The sequence below is a fragment of the Silurus aristotelis genome, assembly GCF_946808225.1.
Source record: "Silurus aristotelis genome assembly, chromosome: 4".
Lineage (NCBI taxonomy): Eukaryota > Metazoa > Chordata > Actinopteri > Siluriformes > Siluridae > Silurus > Silurus aristotelis.
In genome coordinates this window covers 26,032,075-26,053,093 of record NC_139577.1, presented here as the reverse complement: position 1 = coordinate 26,053,093, position 21,019 = coordinate 26,032,075, and the positions used below count along the sequence as shown (strand labels likewise).

Below are 21,019 nucleotides of genomic sequence, written 5' to 3'. Positions count from 1 at the left end.
AATAGTTCATGGAGAATGGTTTGAGCTGACAGGAATACAATAATAACCTTAAAAAAATAAACTAGAAAAAGACCAGGTAGTTAAACCTATACCGATTGTAGTCTCAGATTCCTGTACTTGGCTGAGCGCATGTGGTATTTTGCTGTTCTGCCTCAAAATCAAACACATTCTACATCTGCACTCACTGTCATTTTTCCCCCACACTATTCTGTACAAAGTCTCGTGGGAAAATCCCAGTAGATCAGCAGTTTTTAAATGTCTGGCACCAACAGCCATGCCACAGTTAAAGTCCCTGTCCTTCATTTTCTGCATTGTGCTACTGTCATATGATTAGCTCATTGGATAATACACAAATAGCTATGTGAGCAGATAATCCTATAGAATATTGTCTTATGAGGCACAATGGCGTACACGGGTTATTGTGGCTCATTTTGCTAAGAATATGAACTGTCCAGGTGTTGCTAATTTTTTTTTATAATTAAAAAATACAATCATTTAAGTTTTCTACCTGTATTTCTTATGGTTTATTAATGCTGGAATTCACGATTACGTTGACATTTATGACATTTGGCAGATGCCCTTATACAAAAGGTCCTATTTATTCTTATTCTATATTCTCAGCTCATTAAGAGTTGAGGGTTATCAAAGTTCCCTGGAACAGCTGAGATCTGAACTCGCAAGCTTTTGTTCAAAGGTCCAACAACAATATGTGAAATTAATTCTATGAAATGTGTAATGTCATTAGAATAGATGAGATATATATAAATATATGAACTTTTTTTTGTTTAGTTTTTTGTTTTTAAGAAAGTCTAATGGACCTGCTGTTAGGCAGTTGTGAGGACAGTTATTATTTATGATTTACTTCTAACTTCAAACATCTTTAATATAGAAAACATTTGCTATGTTATAATAAACTATGCTTAGTAACATGAAGATATGACTTGAAAAAACAATAATATTACATATTATTTGGGACTGAACTGTGCTTTATATGTTTGGGTTTAGTATCCTTCCCAGCATGAGTATAGCATTAGTGTTGCCCTCTACAATGGCAAACAGGAACGGTCTGTCCATGGTGACTTTAAGAGGCGCTCGCTCATCCAGAGACTTGTTCGGAACCTCCTTTCCTTCCTCCGACATCTCAAAAAGCACTTTGTTGATCACCTGTCACACAATGGATAGAGGTAAAATGAAATGTTTAAAATGTGTTTGCAATTATATTCCAAAGAAGTCTGAGTCCATGATGATCACAGCTGAATCTGCAATGCAGAATTCTGAAACCAGATACAGGTCCAACTAAAAAGGCTTCCATTTGAAAGAAATCGAATGATTATGAGAAACTGAAGTAGATTAACTATAGTTGGAATTGTGTAGTTTAATGTAACATACACTTTATTTCATAAAAGATTTACCTGGTCGACAGTGAAATTGCTCTTTGTGCTGAGTCTCTGAAAGTTGGCATCAGAACCCAGCAGCAATTTATCAAGTGTCATATCAGCTAGCAGTGATCTCAGGTCAGTCACAGCTGTCATTGAGAATTTAGGCAGGGACAATTCCAGGTATCTACGAAAAAGAAACAAAAATGGCGAATAAAAAATTTGATTTACATGTGAATGTTTATGCATTGGACAAAAGATCACATTATCCTCTGAATTATTGATCTCTCAAGGCCGACTTCTGTGCTGAGGGACTGAACCTTGAACTAGTGTTCAGCTCGCGTCAGTTTGAATACTTTGGTCCGTTTTACCCTGACTAACTCAACAAACTGTTCACAGAAAATACTCACTGCTCCTTTAGATGTTTATGCCATGTAGATATGGTGTCTGTCTGTAGCTGAGTTTCAATGTCTTGAAGTTTGGCTTCTTCACTAGGGAGCACCAATAGCATGTAGGTCTGCTTGCCAAGGCCGAGTTTGACTACAGTGAACTTCTTTTTAGGATCACTGAAGTGCATGTAGTCACCAGTGTGTGTCATGAGAGGTACTTTCACAGTGGACTTTTCATCAATCCGGAAGTCTTGTACAGTTGTCTTTTCAGGTTGGAACGCTTTTCTCCAGTTCCCTATGAATGATAACATTTCAAGTAATTACACATTTACTGAGTGTCAGAAAAGCAGAAAAGCAGAAAAAAGCAGAAAAGTGCTCGTAGCCTTCACTAAAAACAGACACTTTTGATTGGGGTGCACTTTCACCAACTTATTTACACCTAGCGGCAACTTATTGAAACCAATACACCAGTCTGCATGTTTTCAGGAGGTGGGAGGCAACCGTAGAACCCACACAGACACAGGAATGTCATGCATATAATATCTGCACAGACCCAAGCTGAAGTTTAATCTGGGGATCCCCGAGCTGTGAGGCAACAACACTACCTTCTGTACTACCATTCTGGTTCTTTTACAAGTATATCTATAATATCTAGAGCAGCTAAAGAATGGCTGAGCATCCTTTTTTTCTAAGAGTCTAGGAAGACATTAAATATTTACCAGGGTCTTAGTTTGTCATTGATCTTAAACTCTAATACAAAGATGCCTGAAAATAAATGACCTTAACCACCCACCTTTAAAATGCACAGAGGTTGCAAACAGCAGGTTTGTTGACAGGCTGATATCTTTAAAAAGGTTCTCCACCTTGCTGTGGGATGTCTTCTGAATAAACGAGTTTACCTGTGCCTCAGCATCTTTTGGCTGGGAGAAATTCACTGTTCGGATAAAAGAGGCCTCTGAAAACTCTTGAATGCCATGCACAAAGTCCTTGGACAAGTTGGCGTCGCTGCTTACGAAGGTCCAAACAAGTGTCTTGAGCTCATCGTTAGGTCCGTCGATTAATGAACTAATGGCTTTAAGTGCACGCAGTACCTTGTGTCCATTTATAACTTTCACACAACCAGACTTCTCAGTATTCCAGAGGAGTCCCAAGAATTGCTGGTAGTCACTTGCAGTACTCTTGGAGGTTCCAAGGTACAATGTCAGCAGGGTACCAAATGCAGTGTAGGGAGAGAAGAGTATATTAGAGTTCCCTTGCTTGCGGCTCAGTGCCTGATACATCCGCAGGCCCTGAGAGTTCTGCAGTTCGGCCACCACAGCAGTCCATTGGGTAAGGTTATTTAGTTCTTCGATTGCAGGTCGGGGATCCGGCTCTGTGCTGTCTTGAATGGCAGGCAGAGAATGAGTGGTCTCTAAAGGAAACTTGTCTTTACTGCTGGTGACTTCGCAGGTTACATCTCCAGAGTCAAGAAGGGAGAAGGGATGGATATACACACGGTTGGCCGTTCCAATTGCAAACCAGGTGAGCAGTAGAAGAAACAGTTTCATCTTCTTTGGTAGTTTGCCAAAATATCTCAGAACGGGCCTAAAACAATCAGTCAATAAGAGTGTAACAAGCATGAGTTATCTCAAATAGAATTAAAAGTCGATGTAATAAGAAGTAAAAGCTGAAAAGTTTAAGTTGTTGAACAAATAAATGGTTAAGTATTTTCTTAGAATGAGTGACTATTTGCACAACACAATTTGGGTTGAAATTAGGGCTAGGGATGGAGTTTGTAATATTTTATGCTAATTTTTTATTGTTTAATGTGTATAGAAATCTGGCTACATCTACAATACCTTGTTTCTTGTCAATCATGCATTTGTCTAACACTAACTTGATTTATGAGAAGCAAGTTCGTCCAGGAAGCTCCTGTGCAAAGATGATTGGTATTTACTTGACTGGATATTAAAAAGCATTTGGAAGTTAGGATCTTGATCTTTAAACAGGAATGTAATTAGATCCTTTTTAAATATTTACATTGGAGAACTGGTTGCCTTTTACAATTCAAACGACTTATAAATGAGACAGAATACAACCGATGATACAATCAAGATAAAACTCCACCCAGTACATCCACCCTAAAATGTACTAGCAAAGTGCATTTACATAATTGCTTCACCTCTGAAAGCAAATTTGAATCTTAAAATATCATTCTATCTTGCATCATACAGATTTTTACTTTCAACAGAGAATTAATTTAAATAAGTGCTTTTTTTTTGGAAAAAAAATTAATAAATCTGTGCTTCTCCCACTCTTGTGTGATAGTGGGCCATGTTCTAGGTCAATGACCAAGCTGGCAGCAGAGCCTCACAACCCACAGCACTCAGAGTAAACAATTGAAGGAACAAATATGACTCGTGTTGTTTGGTTTACATGTAAAAAAAATAAAAAACATGCTGTGGAAAAAAGGAGTAATTAAGAAAATGACTTTAAAAAGAGTCAGTAAGTTCTTTCACTGAATTTCTTCCATTGAACTACTTGAAGATTTTCTTTTTATATCTACAACACAACCACAAAAAAGCCTTTTTTTTTTACAATTATATTATCTACTGTAGGTAAGTTGAAGCTAAGCTGAAGTGAACACCACTTCTAGGTTACAGTATATAGAAAATAACATTAATTGATATGCTAATTTCCCCATATTCTGTCAAGGGTTCCTTAGCTAGTTTGCTCACTCATGTTAATTCATACATGAATGAAAAAGATCTTTTCTAAATATAAAAGTTGTCAAGTTTAAAACAGAGCTTTCATACTGTAAAGCAACCTGGCTTTACACAGCTCATTGATGGCTAAATGGCTGAGAGATGTTGATATCTCTATGGGTTTTAGGCAGCATAATGTGCAGATTGTATTCACACTATTTCCTTTGAAACATTTACAACTGAGGATATCTTATGAATTGGGCCTGGGATGCTCAACTGTCTCTCAACACTGATTAATGACTAAGCACGTCTAAATGAGTGTAGACCTTCAGCAGGAAAAATGGTTTATTTTAAATAGGTCTTGAAATTAATATTATTTTTATTTGTATTTATTATTATTATTATTATTATTATTATTATTATTATTACTGCACATAAATTTGAAGTGACTTGGTCTTCTGGGGTTATGCACATTATTAAAATGCAATATACAGTAGGTAAGTTAAATATTTTATACAACATATTAAATTATATATATATGGTTTATTTATACTTTAGATAAAAGCTTTACTCTGTAGTTCTATTTCCTTATGTGTTTTAAGTAAAACGTTTTTAAGTAATATATTTTATATTAATGAATGTGGGAAATGCAGAAATGTATGTTACATATAATGAGATAATCAGTTATATATATATTTATGATAAAAAAGCTTTTCTTACCGTGACACTATATGTGCTGTTGAATCTCCAGCTGAAATGAGTTGCATTGAGCTGCTATCAGATTTTAAAACCTCTGAAATCACGGCTTGTCCCCAAAGTTACACATTAACCCGGTGATTAGGACACAAATCTACTGGAAGACGTTTCAAAATAGTTTTTGCACTGAGAGCTAAAAAAACAAACACGTCAGTGAGGAGCACTACTTTATCTGACGCAGTTTGGTTTCCCAGATCATGACGTTGGACCGACTGGTCAGGGCTTTTCCACACAGGAATTTGACATGTCGGCTCCCTTGACAGTTGCTTTACATGTTTTTAAGATAGGGCACTGTATAATAGTGTATAGGCTTAGAGCTCCAGAGGTCTAAGAGGTTTAACTAGAGCTCTGGATACTATATACAGTATATGTTTTGTATGTTCTCTATAAAACACACCATGATCTCTGGTCATGGTCATGATCTCTCTCATGCTCTTTCTTTCTTTCGCTTTCTTTGTTTGTGCATGTGGTGCTCCCTGAAGATTTTCCCTACAACTCTGCCGTATTCTGAGCACATAAAATATGCCAATAGAGACTTTACTGTATCACTGAGTGCAAAAACTGAAAATTATTTAATTAATACTTAATGCAGAAACACCTCAGTATCAGTTAAACATGATCAAGCTTGTATAGCTGTATTATTAATGCACGTGTTGATAGGGTTTTTGAGTGCTGCAAACACTGTCTGTATAAATCAGACAGTAATGGTGTACTTCATATGCAATAATGGTTAGGTAGGTGATAAGAGTCAAATAATATCCACATGAATGCCAGGGATTCCCAGCAGAACATTACCCAGAACAACACACTGCTTTTGCTGGCTTGTCATTCTCCTATAATGCATCCTTGCATACTCTCTTCCCTGGGTAAGCGACCCAAACACACCAATCTACATGTAGAAGAAAATTGGCCTGGTCTGATTCTGGCCACTTTATTAGGCGTGGGACTTGAGCTAGGATTGCCTGCATAGAGACAGGATTTCTAACAATTTGTCACAGAAGGTATGTGAATCCAAGTGCAGAGACTGCTTGAAACAGGTTGTGAAATCTATCGTTTACCAGAAAGTTAAAAAAACACACACAAAAAAATGAAAGTGGAATTAGTATTAATAAAGGCAAAATTTGCTGTGAGCAAAGGTAATTCCACAGTACAAAATGAAAAAAAATAAATCCTGAGAATAAAGGGAAAAAAATATTTTTTTTGGAAATATCACAGCAAAACAATATGTAGATTACCAGAGACACAGGGGCACAATGGCGACATCTGGTGGATGAACAGAGATACAAGAAAAGAAAAGAAAAGAAAAGAAAAGAATAGAAAAGAAAAAAAAAGAAAAGAAAAGACAGACGCTTAATAGCACCCGCAAATCCTTACAACCTTCTTCTACAGATCATTTCTGGTGAATTTTTTATTTAATTTTCTTTTGCTACAAGCGCACACAATGTTATCATTAAGTCTCACCTGTATATAAAATACACAATGCACTTGTCTGGATTCTCTATAATACAAATAGACACTGCATTCAGTATGTACATGCATGGTATGGAAGGATGATTTCGAGTTAGATGTGTATGTAGAGATATTTATGTTGACCTTTGGTGTAAAGATTGCTAGACAGCCGCCTTGTTTTTGTTAAATCCGGTAGTTGATGCAATGCAGAAGTAAGACGTGACATTAAGCTGCGGTGTGAGCACAGGAAAGTGAAAGCTCTCTTTCTCTCTCTCTCTCTCTCTCTCTCTCTCTCTCTCTCTCTCTCTCTCTCTCATTATGTGTTCCTTTGTCTCACATTGGAGTTAGTGGAGGATTTGACTGAAACATGAGTAGTAGTGAGGACACATTCCCCAGTCTGAAGAGCTTCTCTAACACTGGACACAGATGCCGCTCTCAGAGTGAGGCCTCTGCCTTCAAGTCCAGGATCCTGACCAGGCTGCGGTCCGCGTGCTCAGGTACTTTTCTACACTGTTAATCCACACACACACACACACACACACACACACACACACACACACACACACACACACACACACACACACACACACACACACACACACACACACATGAATAGCATTTGTAAAACTTTGAATATATTTACCTTTTATTTATACATACCTCTTATAATACAGATAAAATCTAGATTTGTTTTATTTTAAACACAAGATTAAATTTAAATAAAAATCATTCTAAATAAAAAAAAAAGTAATTTCAAACACATCAGCAATATCATCCACAACATCCTGCCTATGTTTCAGATAAAAAACCAAACAAACAAACAAAAACCAAAAACAGATTTATTGTTAAAAAAAACCCTTATCCATTACAAAACAGCACTTTGTGTGGCTCCGCCCACTTTAAAATATACAATCAATACAATTTCTTTAAACATCTTATGACGGTATTAATCTGTAAATCCTTTAAATATCTTGTACATGAAACGTCCTTGTCCACGACTCCTCGTTTACATTGTTAGTATGATGATATTCAATTCTTTAACTTGTGAACCTCTTTAATAACATTGTTACAGTGCAACTAGTTCTGCTAATTGACATCCTCGTATTGTTGCTGGGGGTCATGTTGAAAAATGAAACCTTGTGACCCAGATTACAGGTTTACTGATTTATCAACATCAGTCCGATTGAACATATCTTGCGTTTATTGCACAAACAATCGCACACATTTGCATCGAAATATTAAAATACCACATTTGTTTCAGGCACTGATCTTTGTTTTCTTCATATTATAATATTTTGTATATATATTTTTTAAAATTTGCTCTTGTATATAATTATTTTTTTTATTCTCTAAATTAAATGTATTTAAATTTTTATGTCACAGACAGCAATGAAGCATTACATTGTACACTGCATACTGTGTATGGTTGTGCATGTGTCCAACAGAATTAGATTTTTAGTTTGAAAGAAAACAAGTAATTAATAAATGAATATGATTGCTTTATTAATTGAATAATAATAGCTATGATAAAAATGCTATGTAACATCAGAACGTCTGTGCCATCAGGATGTTAGCATTGTTACTAGTTAGTTTAATTTTTGTTTATTTGCTATTTTTTTTCTATAAAAAAATATAATGCAAAAACAAAATGCAGTCAGTAAAGAAAACGGTAAATAGATTACTTTTTTTGGGCAAAAAAAAAAAAAAAACCCGACAGTGAGACAGTAGACACAGTGAAGCACTGCAGCACTGATCAGTTCAGAGGATTTGTGATGGTGCATGTGAAATGTTCACGTAATAATAAATAGTGTACATATAAACACTGATTTTTTTTCAGTAGAAAACATTTAATATGTTTGTTCTGGACACACATAGGCGGAAATTCAATGTTATAGGAGTTCATTCATCATAACACCTCACATTCTTCCCTGCAGCTGTAAATGCAGTTAGATTATCTTAGACTAGATTTTAGATTCGATTCCATTATTCGAATTCGATTTAATTTTATTGCTATTGTACACATTGGAAACTAATGAATACTGGAGATAATGATTTGTCACATGCTGTGGCTCTAGATTAAATGACCGTGGGAAGATGCAGTGCTGGTATGTGTGTACTGTTGCAAAAAAATAAATAAATCTGCCCGTCTTAAATGCCAAGGTTAACCTAGCATTAAAGTGTGTTGTGGTTTTAGGCTCTATGTAATGGCAAACATGAACATTCTAGCAGACCAGGTGAGATAATTTCTGTACACAATAACATATGAAATCATATAAAAATATATCAGGTTCTGACTCAACAAATATAAATTAATTATTAATACATACATTTAAATGTTTGATGACCTGGGGATCATCTGAAAATAATTATATATATATATATATATATATATATATATATATATATATATATATATATATAGAGAGAGAGAGAGAGAGAGAGAGAGAGAGAGAGAGAGCACCATCTACTTGTACTTGACACTACAATGTATATCGAACAAGGAGACCATTATAGTGTATATATATATATATATATATATATATATATATATATATATATATATATTGATAGATTGATAGATTGATAGATTGATTAAATTAGTACAGCATGTTTTTAGAATTAATTAATTTCAGTGGGGAAAATGTAGAAAACAATAGGCAATATATATATATATATATATATATATATATATATATATATATATATATATATATATATATATATATATATATGCAAAAGGACGATAAAACACTTATGCAAACAAAAATTTGTCCCCATTTATTCCCCATTTGCTGTTATAATAACCGCCACTCTTCTGGGAAGATGTTAGATGTTCCACTAAATGTTGATGTGTGATGTGGAGATTTGTGTTCTTTCAGCCACAAAGGTGTTAGTAAAGTCAGGTACTGATGTAGGGTGAAGAGCCCTGGAGTGTAGTCAATGTTTAATTCCTACGGTGTTTAATAGAGTAGAGGACAGAGCTTTATAGCAGGCCACTCAAGATCTTCTAGTCCAACCCATGTACTATATACTATACTATATTATTCTATAATGGTCTCCTTGTTCAATGAAGATTACAACTGTGTGCTTTCAACTTTGTGGTAACAGTTTGGGAAAGACTCACATATGGTCATATGGTCACATATAAGCTAGTACTTTTGAATATTATGCCTTGATCATGTAGTAACGTATAGATAGATAGATAATTTACATACTAAGTTCTTTATTTTTTTCAAATAATTTTATTGATTCCAGTTATGAAAACTGCATTGGTACAGTAACTGAAAATTTGTAAAAAAGTTTACTTTACTTTTTCTTTTCTTTTCTCTTTTTTTTTTTTATTTGGTAAATTGTAAAAAAAAAAAAATCCTCATTCAAATATTTTTTATCTTTAAAATGTAAAACATTAAACAATTGATTATTTTAATTGAACTGAACTACATCAGAAACCATTTAAGAAGGCTTTATCTTGGTTTGTGTGCATGGGGTGGGTTCAGGATGTAGACGCCAGCAAAACCTTCACAAGATGTACAAGACCTTTACAAGGCCCAATGACAGTTAAATATGGTGCATGTCGCTGACGCATCTTCCTGTCTATAACCACAGGTACTGAAGACTACATTTGTACTCTGTGTGATCACAGAAAAAAGCAGCTCTTTATAGAGATCCACTGACAGTCTACCAGCATAAAACATTTTTGATGTGATATTAAACATCACCGGCTAATCATGCTAGCCATGTTTTTTTTTTTGCGTGTTGAATAGTCTTTATCAGCGCACCATTTCTGCAGGCTTGACGGTTTAAAACCACTTCCTGACAACAAACCTTTTAAACCAGCAACACATTAGCACACAAGTCTGCTCCATAATCATGACTAATCCATACATCTGCATATTTCATCTGGCTTTATGCACACTATATAACTATATAATCTTTACATTTTAATGCTGATTCTTTGACATGTGGTTTTTGCTTATGATTTGAACTTATGATCACCTACACATTTTGTTGCTGATAGCATGGATTACAGTCCTTACTGAAATGTTCTCATTTCATCTAAACATGAAAATTTTTTTCATGATATTTTTAAATACAAGGCTGGAGTGTGATAAGACTATACAAGGTCTATCTTTAGTGTGTAGTTTTAGGTGTATCTCCATACAACCACCAGGGGGCAAAAAAGGTCTCTCTATTACGGATGGCTTAAAGAGGCCATGCATTATATATATATATATATATATATATATATATATATATATATATATATATATATATATATATATATATATATATATATATATATATATACAGTGGAACCCGGTTATCTCGCCCTCGGTTACCTCGACAACCCTATTAAGTCGACGTTTTTGAAGTGGAACCGCCAAATTCTCGCTTTTTCTAAACATTTTTTATCGGTTATGTCGACTTTTTTTATGTCGCCGAACCCTGATATCTCGAGCACAAGGGGGGAAAATTTGCCATTTAACGTCAGTTATCTCGATCCGCGCTGTGCAGCCGCAGAGAGAGTGCCGGTGGGAAGACACGTACCGGGATACGCATGCGCGATAACAACGAACGCCGTGAACCAACATATACCACCAATAACGGACAGTGAGAGTGTGGAAGTTTAAATAGGAGCTGGTGATGATGATAAACGAGCACCATATGTGCGCGATTAAAGCCAGGAGCTTCAGAGAAAGCGGCCGAGAAAACACCTGACACGCTAAAGGGGGCTGAAGGGGGCGTGGCAGGTGGATTCCTGACACATAAACATGTACTGTATGTATTTTTATAACATGACTTCATCAAACAAATCGCGGCAACGCTGTTGTGTAAAAAAAACCCTGTAAAAACACGTGCATGCACATTCTCATTTATTAACGCACATCATGTACATCAAGAAATTTCAAGCACATTAATATATTGCCGCCATTTTGATTTTCGTTTATCTCGATCATCGGTTACCTCGATGCTTTTTGGCGACCCCCTAGGACATCGACATAACCGGGTTCCACTGTATATATATATATATATATATATATATATATATATATATATATATATATATATATATATATATATATATATACAGTGTTGTGCTCGTTACAAAAAAATAGTAACTAGTTACAGTTACTCGTTACTTCATTCAAAAAGTAACTCCGTTACTTTGTTGATTACTTACACCAAAAAGTAATGCGTTACTGTTAAAAGTAACTTTTTATTTACTTTTTTAAAGTACCTTCTTTAATGTTCCCATTAATGCCCTTTATGTGTTATGGTCTATACAAACACAAAGTAATATTTAAACACAATTTTATTAAAGTCAGAGCAGCACAAACTGAATATATCACAAGGATTTCTGAAATAAATAACAAAACAAGCTGAATAAATATATTCAGATTTAAAAACTAAAGTGGCTTCTGCTGTTGTGTTGAGCTCTTAAAAATGTTCCTTTCACAGCTGAAGTATAAAAACTATCCACAAAGTAGAACAGAACACCGGGTGAGCTTCTAGCTTCGAGCTCCGCACAGACCTGAATAAACGGAGACACGCCCACAGTGCGTCTTCTTCGTGTTTACAGTGGTTCATCCACCAATCCTACAATGTGACGCTGCTGTAAGCAAGTTAGGCTGTAGTCTACACTTCAGATGAGATTAATTCATTTAAAAAAGTAACGGGTAACGCACCATACGGTAACAGTAACAAAGTTACTTTATTTTTAAAAGTAACACGTTACAGTATTAGTTACTGTAAAAAGCTACCGGTAACGCGCTACTAGAAGATATATATATATATATATATATATATATATATATATATATATATATATATATATATATATATATATATATATATATATATATAATATATCTTTTTTTTTTCTCGTGATCTGTACATAACCAAAATTGTTTTCCTCGTGATCATTAATGAATTCTGTGTATTAACAGAACAGATTAACAGTAACTATGCAAGTTCTATAGGCAGCATCATAGATAGTAACCATAACCGTTTGTGGGTGCTCAGGTGCACAATAGACCACAAATGGTTATGGTTATTATCCACGAATCTGCCTCAAGAACATGCTGTTATGTCAAATACACAGAAATATTAATTACTGAACTGAGAAAACAATATTTATGTCAAGATCACGAGAAAATAAAGTAGTGATAACAAGAAAACAACTTTTGTTATGTCGAGATAACGAGAAAATTAAGTTGTGATCACGAGAATACAAGAAAAAATTAATTATAATGCACTGCCTCTTCCTTCTTAATAATTATATAAATATTGTCAGTCAATGTTTAATTATTTTAGGTTTATTGTGATTTTTTTTGTCATCTACATTTTTTTTGTAATGGAAGCAACATTACTGCATTAAAAACTGTTCCAACTCTTATTTTTAATGTATTTAAGTATTTTATTTGATTAATTTTTGTATTTCTGTATGTCTCCTAACCAATGTAAGCCTGTCTCTGCTGACGTAACACATGACAGTAATACGGTTCGACATTTTCATGCTCAAATTATGATTCTAAGTAAATCAGTCATGACCTTCAGAGCACATATTAAACATTTATAATGTCCAGCAGCTGGTCTGAGCAGCTGAGTTCCTGTAATATCTCACTGATTTAAATAAACCAGAAGCGAGACTCTAAAAGCATGACACAGACCAGTTACATAGCCTCGTAAGTGCTTATTAAACAGTTGGTAAGTGAATTGCATGATGACGTGATTCAGGTGCACTTGTATGACAATTTTCTTTTCTTTATCACGTTTCTTAATCCAAATTATCCAAAATAATGTGTTAATCTACCTTAGGGACTAATTTATCATGTTACCTTGCATGCATCCATGCTAATGACATTAAGAACATTAAAATAAAATTATATAATTTTTTTATATTGATAATCTATTGTCACCTTTAGAATCTTTAATAAGGATATTCGGGTAATCCTTATATTCTGAAAATGAGCTCATAAAATCAAAATCACAATTTCACTGATACAAATAACAGGATATCTAACTTTCCGTTGTCTTTTGTTCAATTTTTTTCTGCTTTCAACACAGCAACTTTATTAATAACTTTACTTTTCAAAGATTTTTTAATGTTTACATTATCTATACAATGCCTAGCGCATCTGAAAATTGTACGGTGAGGAAATTATGTGTTTCATTAGCTGTAATATTGTTAAAATGTGAATGTGTTTTTCTGTGTCTATTTGTGGTAGTCGGCATTTTGAGAACAAAAGCAGCGCTGTCTTCTGCAATTCCAGCAGCAATGTGGAAAAAATGCACAGCAGGCCACTTTGTTTGGATTAATTTGTAGGTTTGGCTTCCTTCGGTGCTGATGTGAGGATGCACACAATTAGTCCCATAATAATAGAGAAGCTGAAGGGAATGCGCCCTTGTGAGGGGGCTACAAACCTCGCAGTGTGGAGGAGACAGCCTGGCTTAAAGCTCACAGCCGTTCTGCACTCTATATCTGATGGAAGAATATGAAAACTTAAACCAATGCTCATTAAAGTCAGTACTTTGGTTAGAGTTTTTGTTTGCAGTATAGTGTATTTTGTTTCCTATTATACATTAATGAGGCTGTTTCCTTTTAGACATTTAAAAGACACAATTAAAATTAAATAATTAAAAAAAGAAAAACATTTTTGATGTTGATTAAACAATTAAATGATGGACCAAGTTTGTGGACACCTGACTATCACATTACTAGGTGCTTTTTGAACATCTCATTTCAGATCTGCCCACTATGTCGTTATAATATTCTCCATTCTTTTGCAAATGCGATCCACTCGATTTGTATGTGTTCTGTGAAGATTTGTGCTCATTTAGTCACGAGAGCATTAGTGAAATTACAGTAAATACTGATGTGGAGTGAGGAGGCCTGAGTTGCAGTCAGCATTCCCAATGGTGTAAACATAATGTGTTTCACTCCAGCCCATTCTCATAGCATTTCATGATATGGTAAAATATCTATTGATTCGTGTTCATAGATACAAATGTCCCTCTTTTTTTCGTGTCACTGAGGACGACTTTCTATGTAATGTATTTCAATATGAAGTAGTTTCGGTGCCTCCACCAACGTTTTCTTTCTGCCACTGGATACACAGACACTGTATTGTTGATCTTGCAACTGCTGTGGCTGCCATCTTTCCTCGGTTATAAAGATTTGCCCACTGGTCAAGGACGTCCTTCAGGACATGCTCCACCGCTTGTTGTTTATCCACCTAATAATAATCGTCTCCCGTTCTCTGGAGAAACACCGCCACAACGTATGTGCTGTTCTTACCCGGCTACTTCAGAACCAGCTGTATGTTAATGCTGAGAAATGTGAGTTTCACGTTGCCAGCACTTCCTTTTTAGGCTTCATACTAGCTGCAGGAATGTGCAGATGGCTCTCGCCCGGATTCTTGCTGTCAAGGAGGGGCCTTAACCCGAAACACGAAGACACCGAGATTTTTTGTCCGAGGGTTGTAACCGAGGGTTTAGCTCTATCACAGCCCCCATACATCAACTCACTTCCATTCGTCAACTGTTCTCCTGGAATCCCAAGGCCGAACAGGCTTATCAGAAACTCAAAATCCAGATCACCTTGTTCCGCCAGATCTGCCCAATCCATCGTTGTAATTCGTCGTGAAAGTTGATGCTACGGACAAGGGTGTGGGGGAGGTCCTGTCTCAAAAAGGGGTGACTGACAACCACCTCCATCCATGCGCCCTTTTTTTCACGCCGACTTAACCCTGCTGAACAGAACCACTCAATCGTGGACCGCGAGAGAGTGGCGGCATTGGTTGGAGGGCGCCGAACACCCGTTCATTGTGTGTACGGACCACCATAACCTCGAGTATCTACGAGCGGCCAAGCGTCTCAATTCCTGGCAGGCCAGATGGGGTCAATTCTTTGGACATTTTCACTTCACCCTTTCCTACTGCACAGGTTATAAAAACGACAAGCCAGATGGAGAAGGGGAAAACCCCTAGCAGTATCCTTTCACCGTCCATTTCGGTCTCAGCCCTCCGCCAGGACATTCTACGCAAGGTGCACAGAGCTACGTACTTCCGGTCATCCTATCCCTGATGGTTGTCCTGAGACTCGATGTCCCAGATCAGCTTCCCTTTCAGCTCCTTCAATAGTGCCACAGCTTTCCTGCAGCAACGTTTTGGTGGCCCGCTATCAAGGAAGACTTTCGGCAGTTTGTGGGTGCCTGTCCTATTTGTACCCAGCACAAGACTCCTAGATCCTCCTCACCCGGTCTCCTCTCTCCTCTGGATTTTGTACTACCTCCTCTCTGTAATTGATTATTTCTCCAACATGGCCCACTTTATACCTCATCTGAAACTCTCTTCAGCCAAGGACCCAGTAACATCGTGTCTGATCGGGGCCCACAATTCCCTGCAAAATTTTGGAGAGAATTCTGTCACCTCATGGGCATCTCAGTCAGCCTATCTTTCGGTTTTCACCCCCAGACTAATGGGCAAACTGAAAGGCTAAACCAGGACCTGGAGACAGCACTTCGCATCCTTTGCTCTGATGACAATTCATCTTGTTCTTCACAAATTATTTGGCCTAAATATGCCCATAACACCCTTCTGTCCGCTGCTACTAGTCTCTCCCCCTTCCAGGCCGGCTCGAGTCATTGTAGCTGCTGTTCATAATATTACCAAGCACAAGTTGATAATGTGCATTTGATCAGATGTACTGGAGCACAAGGTTATTATATGTGATGTGATATGTGTTATGTGTAGGCCTTACTAAAAAAAGATATGTTTTAAGCTTAAACTGAGAGAGTGTCTCTAAACCCCAAACACTGTCAGGAAGGCTATTCCAAAGTTTATGATCTAAATATGAGAATGCATAACCACCTTTAGTGGACTTTGCTATTCCAGGAACTACTAGAAGTCCAGAGTTTTGAGATCTCAAAGAGCGTGACGGATTGTAACATGTTAGAAGACTAGTTATATACATGGGAGCCAAACCATTCAGGGCCTTGTAAGAAAGTAGCAATAGTTTGTAGTCGATTCGAAACTTAACTGGTAGCCAGTGTAGGGATGATAAGATTGGGGTTATGTGGCCAAATTTTCTCGACCTTGGGAGAACTCTGGCTACTGCATTCTTGACTAACTATAGCTTGTTTATTAATGATGCAGGACAATGCGTCATCCAATCTTTTAACTCTTTAACACACTTAGTTAATCTAGCCAATTGAGATGTTTTTCTTCTGTTTTTGATGAGATATATAGTGCAATATGTATATACAGGTAGTACACAGATATACACTATATTTCCAAAAGTATTGGATCATCTGACCTTTTCTGCTATATGTGGTTCTTTTCCTATCTGTTACCACAAAGCTGGAGGAACTCAATTGCACAGGACGTCTTCAGATCTGCTATAATAAAATTTTGCATTTACTTGAACTTGGAAACACAAACCTGTTCCAGCATGGCAATGGCCCGGTGCACAAAGTGGGCTCCTTGAAGTTATGGTTTACATGCTTTGGAGAGGAAGATCTTGAGTGACCTGCTATAGAGCTCTGAGCTCATCCCTACTGAACACCTTTGGGATGAATTGAAATGCTGACTGCACCCCAGGTCTCCTCACCTACATCGGTACCTGCCTTTCGTAATATCCTTGTGACTGATGAACACAAATATCCATAAGCACACTCCAAAATCTAGTGGAACATCTTCCTAGAATAGTGGAGGGAATTATAAAAGGGAATTGGAACTAAATGTGGAATGCAATGCTCAAAAATCACATACCGTACTTAAAACCAGGTGACCCAATACTTTTGGAAATATAGTGTATATGAAGATACATTATTAAATGCTATTTTACAGTTATATACAGTTACAATGATATGGAAATAATTAAGAATGTCCAACCCTACATGATTACAGACAATCAAAATCAGTAAATCAATAGTTAGACATCTTGTGATGTAGAATGCAGTTCAGTAATGTGATGCTTTAAAAAACTGGCCTTGAATGTTGGTAATGTTGTGAATGGCCCTATATTGTATCCACTTCCCATGGCTAGAAGGAGGTTGAACACTTTGTGACTTGGATTGAAGGAGTACCTCATGATATAGTGTGCTCTACATAGATCACACCATGCTAATGCCTTGGGCAGTTTACAGTGCTCTCAAGACACTAAGTTACCAGGTTGCACACTTGCACACACTTAGAACCATCTAGTGTTCTCCTGAAAGGTTATATAGAACCACCAAAAATTTCTATGATCAAAATCTAAATGATGAGTTTTTGTGCATGACTTATCAAAACTAATTTATCACTTCCTGCCTAATCAGGCCGCAAACCAAACTGTTCTATTAAAAGCTCTTAAAAACTAAATTAAATAAAGGTTTCATTAGTTTGAGGGTTTTTTAGTTTATCTTTCAACGGAACCATACAATAAAGTGTCTTCATGTCAGAATGAGTTCCAGGTAGAACCACTTTAGGGAGCTAAGAGCCCCCTAATTATTTAAAGAACATGGACACAACATTAATGTAGGCACTTCCTAACTTCATTTCCACTGAAACAGCACACAACCAGAAGTGTAAAGAGTACCGTCTCTAGGTTACGACCGTAACTCTAGTTCCCCGAGGGAACGAGACGCTGTGGAAACGCCCCTGCGTGACCGCGCTCTGAACCACGTGTGTAATCTGACCAATAGGCGTTTGGGACGTGACGTCATCAGCGGGCAACGTCGCGTAAACAGGAAGCTACAAATGGCTGCGAGATGGACCAGACGCTAGCTTCTGCGAGAGAAGGTAAGTGCCGCAGGGATGCAGGGAGTGTGGCACGGAGACACAGCGTCTCGTTCCCTCGGGGAACTAGGGTTACGGTCGTAACCTAGAGTCGTTCCCTTTCAGGAACTCGAGCTGCGTCGAAACGCCTTGGCACCAGCACGCAGGACAGAGGAGCCCGGGGTGGCTCTGAGGTCAAGGTCATAGAACCTGACGAAGGTCAGCGGGGTGGACCAACCCGCCGCGTCACAGATGTCCTGGAGTGGGACTCCAGCGGACCAGGCCGTAGAGGCCACCACACTCCGGGTGGAGTGAGCTCGAACCCCGAGCGGTGCGGGGAGGCCAGAGGACTCGTGAGCCGACACAATCGCATCCACAACATATCTGCTCGAAGTCTGCTTATTGGCCGGGAAACCTTTCCTATTAGGGCCATAGCAGACTAGCAGCTGCTCCGACTTCCTCCAAGGTCTCGTCCTGCGGAGGTAAGCATCCAGCGCTCGCACTGGACACAGTCGGTGCTGTCGCTCCTGGTCGGGGGCAGTAAACGGAGGAGGGCAGAATGCCTGCAACACGACAGGACGTGAGGAAGCCGAAGGCACCTTAGGCACATACCCAGGTTTCGGATAGGGAAACACTCTGGCCATGCCAGCGGCAAACTCCAGGCGAGACGGGGCCACGGACAGAGCCTGCAGATCCCCGAACCTCTTCAGGGAGGAAATCGCCAACAGAAAGGTGGTCTTAATCGACAGAAACCTAAGGGCCACATCGGCTAACAGCTCAAAGTTCCGGTCTTTCCAGACATCCAAGGCTCGAAGGGCACGCCGCGAGACCTTGATAGTGCGATGCGGGTTTCCCCTGAGGGAGAACCCCCTGCCCCGGAGCCACCACTGGAGGGGCCTCATGTGCAGGAGCCCGAGTGGAACTATGCTGGACGCTGCTGCCATGAGCCCTCGCAGCCTCTGGAACTGCCTTACAGTGAGTGGCTGGCCTTCCCGCACTCTTCTGACGGCAGTAAGGATGACTTCGACCCGAGCAGGCGACAACCGTGCCTGCATCCCGGCCGTGTCCCACACTACGCCCAAAAAGGTGGTTCTATGTGCTGGAGAAAGCACGCTTTTGCTGGCGTTTAGCCGAAACCCAAGCACCTTCATGTAGGCGAGGACGACATCTCGATGCCGAACCGCCTGGTGCTCCGAGGGAGCCATGATCAACCAATCGTCGATGTAATTCAAAATGCGGATGCCCTGAAGCCGCAGCGGGGCCAGTGCAGCATCGACGCACTTCGTGAAGGTGCGGGGCGAGAGTGCCAGACCGAACGGGAGGACCCAATATTGGTATGCTACGCCCCCGTAAGCAAACCTCAGGAACCTCCTGTGTGCAGGAAGGATGGAGATGTGAAAGTATGCGTCCTTCAGATCTATAGTGACGAACCAGTCCTCGCACCTGATCTGCGTCACGACCCCCTTGAGGGTGAGCATCCTGAACCTGAGTCTCCTGAGAGAGCGGTTCAAGGAGCGAAGATCTAGATTGGGATGCAACCCGTCATCCTTCTTCGGAACAACGAAGTACGGGCTGTAGAAGCCTGACTCACGAACCGAGGGGGGAACCACCTCGATGGCCCCTTTCCCCAGGAGTGTGCGCACTTCCTGTTCCAGGACCAGAGCCTGCTCGGGACCCACCAGGGTGGGACACATCCTGTTGAAACGGGGAGGAGAGGACGCAAACTGAATTGCGTAACCACCTTCTACCGTCCGCAGGACCCACCGGGAGACCTCTGGTAGCCCCTCCCAAGCTGCCAGAAAGTTCCTCAGGGGAACCAGCCCCTCGGGACTGGCCTCTGACCCACTCAGAGCAGCTGGGGCGGGGCCCTGCAGCTGATGACACCTCGAGAGAGGTGGCGGGTCTCCCCCATCCGTTCAAGAGCACAGCTCGATCCTTGTCCGGGAGGTCGGACAAGGTGAGCCACAGATGCCTCTCTGTGGCCACCAGGGCCGCCATGGACCGACCAACGCAGCCTGACCTGCTGCCGCGTAAGCCTTCCCCACTAAAGCCGATGTAGCACGTAGCGGTTTAGTAGGGAACACCGGAGCCTTTAGCGACGATGCCACGCTAGGAGAGAGATAGCTGGCTAGCGTCTCTTCAACACGCAGCATCGCCCCATAGCCGCACGCCTTAGCCCCAACCACATTCGCGTAGAGCGAGGAGTGGCGGACACGGATGAACGCACTAACGGAAACTCTGTCTGCCAGCCATCACTCGATCAGAAAACACAGCGAAATAGCGCTTACCTGAACGAGCAGAAAGCTAGCGTCTGGTTCATCTCGCAGCCATTTGTAGCTTCCTGTTTACGCGACGTCGCCCGCTGATGACGTCACGTCCCAAACGCCTATTGGTCAGATTACACACGTGGTTCAGAGCTGCAGGGGCGTTCCCATAGCGTTTCGACGCAGCTCGAGTTCCTGAAGGGGAACTGAAAATCATACTTAAGTAAATGTATAGATACCTTACTGGAAAACTTCATTACAAGTTAAAAGTCACCAATTACAATATGACTTTAGTAAAAGACTTTGTATCTAAGTATCTGATTTGATCAATTCTTAAATATT

General features: G+C 39.1%; 2 protein-coding genes and 1 long non-coding RNA gene across 4 annotated transcripts in view; 2 read left to right on the top strand and 1 right to left on the bottom strand.

Annotated features, from left to right (window-relative positions):
- phactr2 (phosphatase and actin regulator 2) overlaps nt 1-21,019 on the top strand; it is a 279,098-nt gene that overhangs the window by 193,076 nt on the left and 65,003 nt on the right. Inside the window, exon 2 of one of the 2 annotated variants that reach the window (XM_083538536.1) lies at nt 7,003-7,151. In XM_083538536.1, the coding sequence (XP_083394662.1) occupies nt 7,022-7,151 (130 nt within the window). In that variant the 5' untranslated portion in view covers nt 7,003-7,021. Of the gene's footprint in view, nt 1-6,803; nt 7,152-21,019 lie in introns of those variants that run through there. The other variant, XM_083538540.1, reaches the window with a different exon arrangement.
- On the bottom strand, nt 501-5,634 carry agt (angiotensinogen). The gene is made up of 5 exons (XM_083538557.1): nt 5,170-5,634; nt 2,559-3,349; nt 1,787-2,060; nt 1,413-1,563; nt 501-1,164 (listed from the first exon to the last, which is right to left on the bottom strand). The coding sequence occupies exons 1-5, from the start codon at nt 5,214-5,216 to the stop codon at nt 988-990; spliced, it is 1,440 nt and encodes a 479-aa protein (XP_083394683.1). The 5' UTR covers nt 5,217-5,634; the 3' UTR covers nt 501-987.
- On the top strand, nt 13,102-14,196 carry LOC310725631. The gene is made up of 2 exons (XR_014533453.1): nt 13,102-13,362; nt 13,884-14,196. It is a non-coding gene; the product is annotated as an uncharacterized lncRNA (long non-coding RNA).

Bases quoted from the DNA above. Each gene is read 5' to 3' on its own strand.
- agt (XM_083538557.1), bottom strand. From the start codon at position 5,216: ATGCAACTCATTTCAGCTGGAGATTCAACAGCACATATAGTGTCACG. The intron at 2,061-2,558 runs GTGGGTGGTTAA...TATCATTCATAG, and splicing joins AACCTCTGTGCATTTTAAAG to GGAACTGGAGAAAAGCGTTC. The intron at 1,564-1,786 runs GTGAGTATTTTC...TCTTTTTCGTAG, and splicing joins CATAAACATCTAAAGGAGCA to ATACCTGGAATTGTCCCTGC.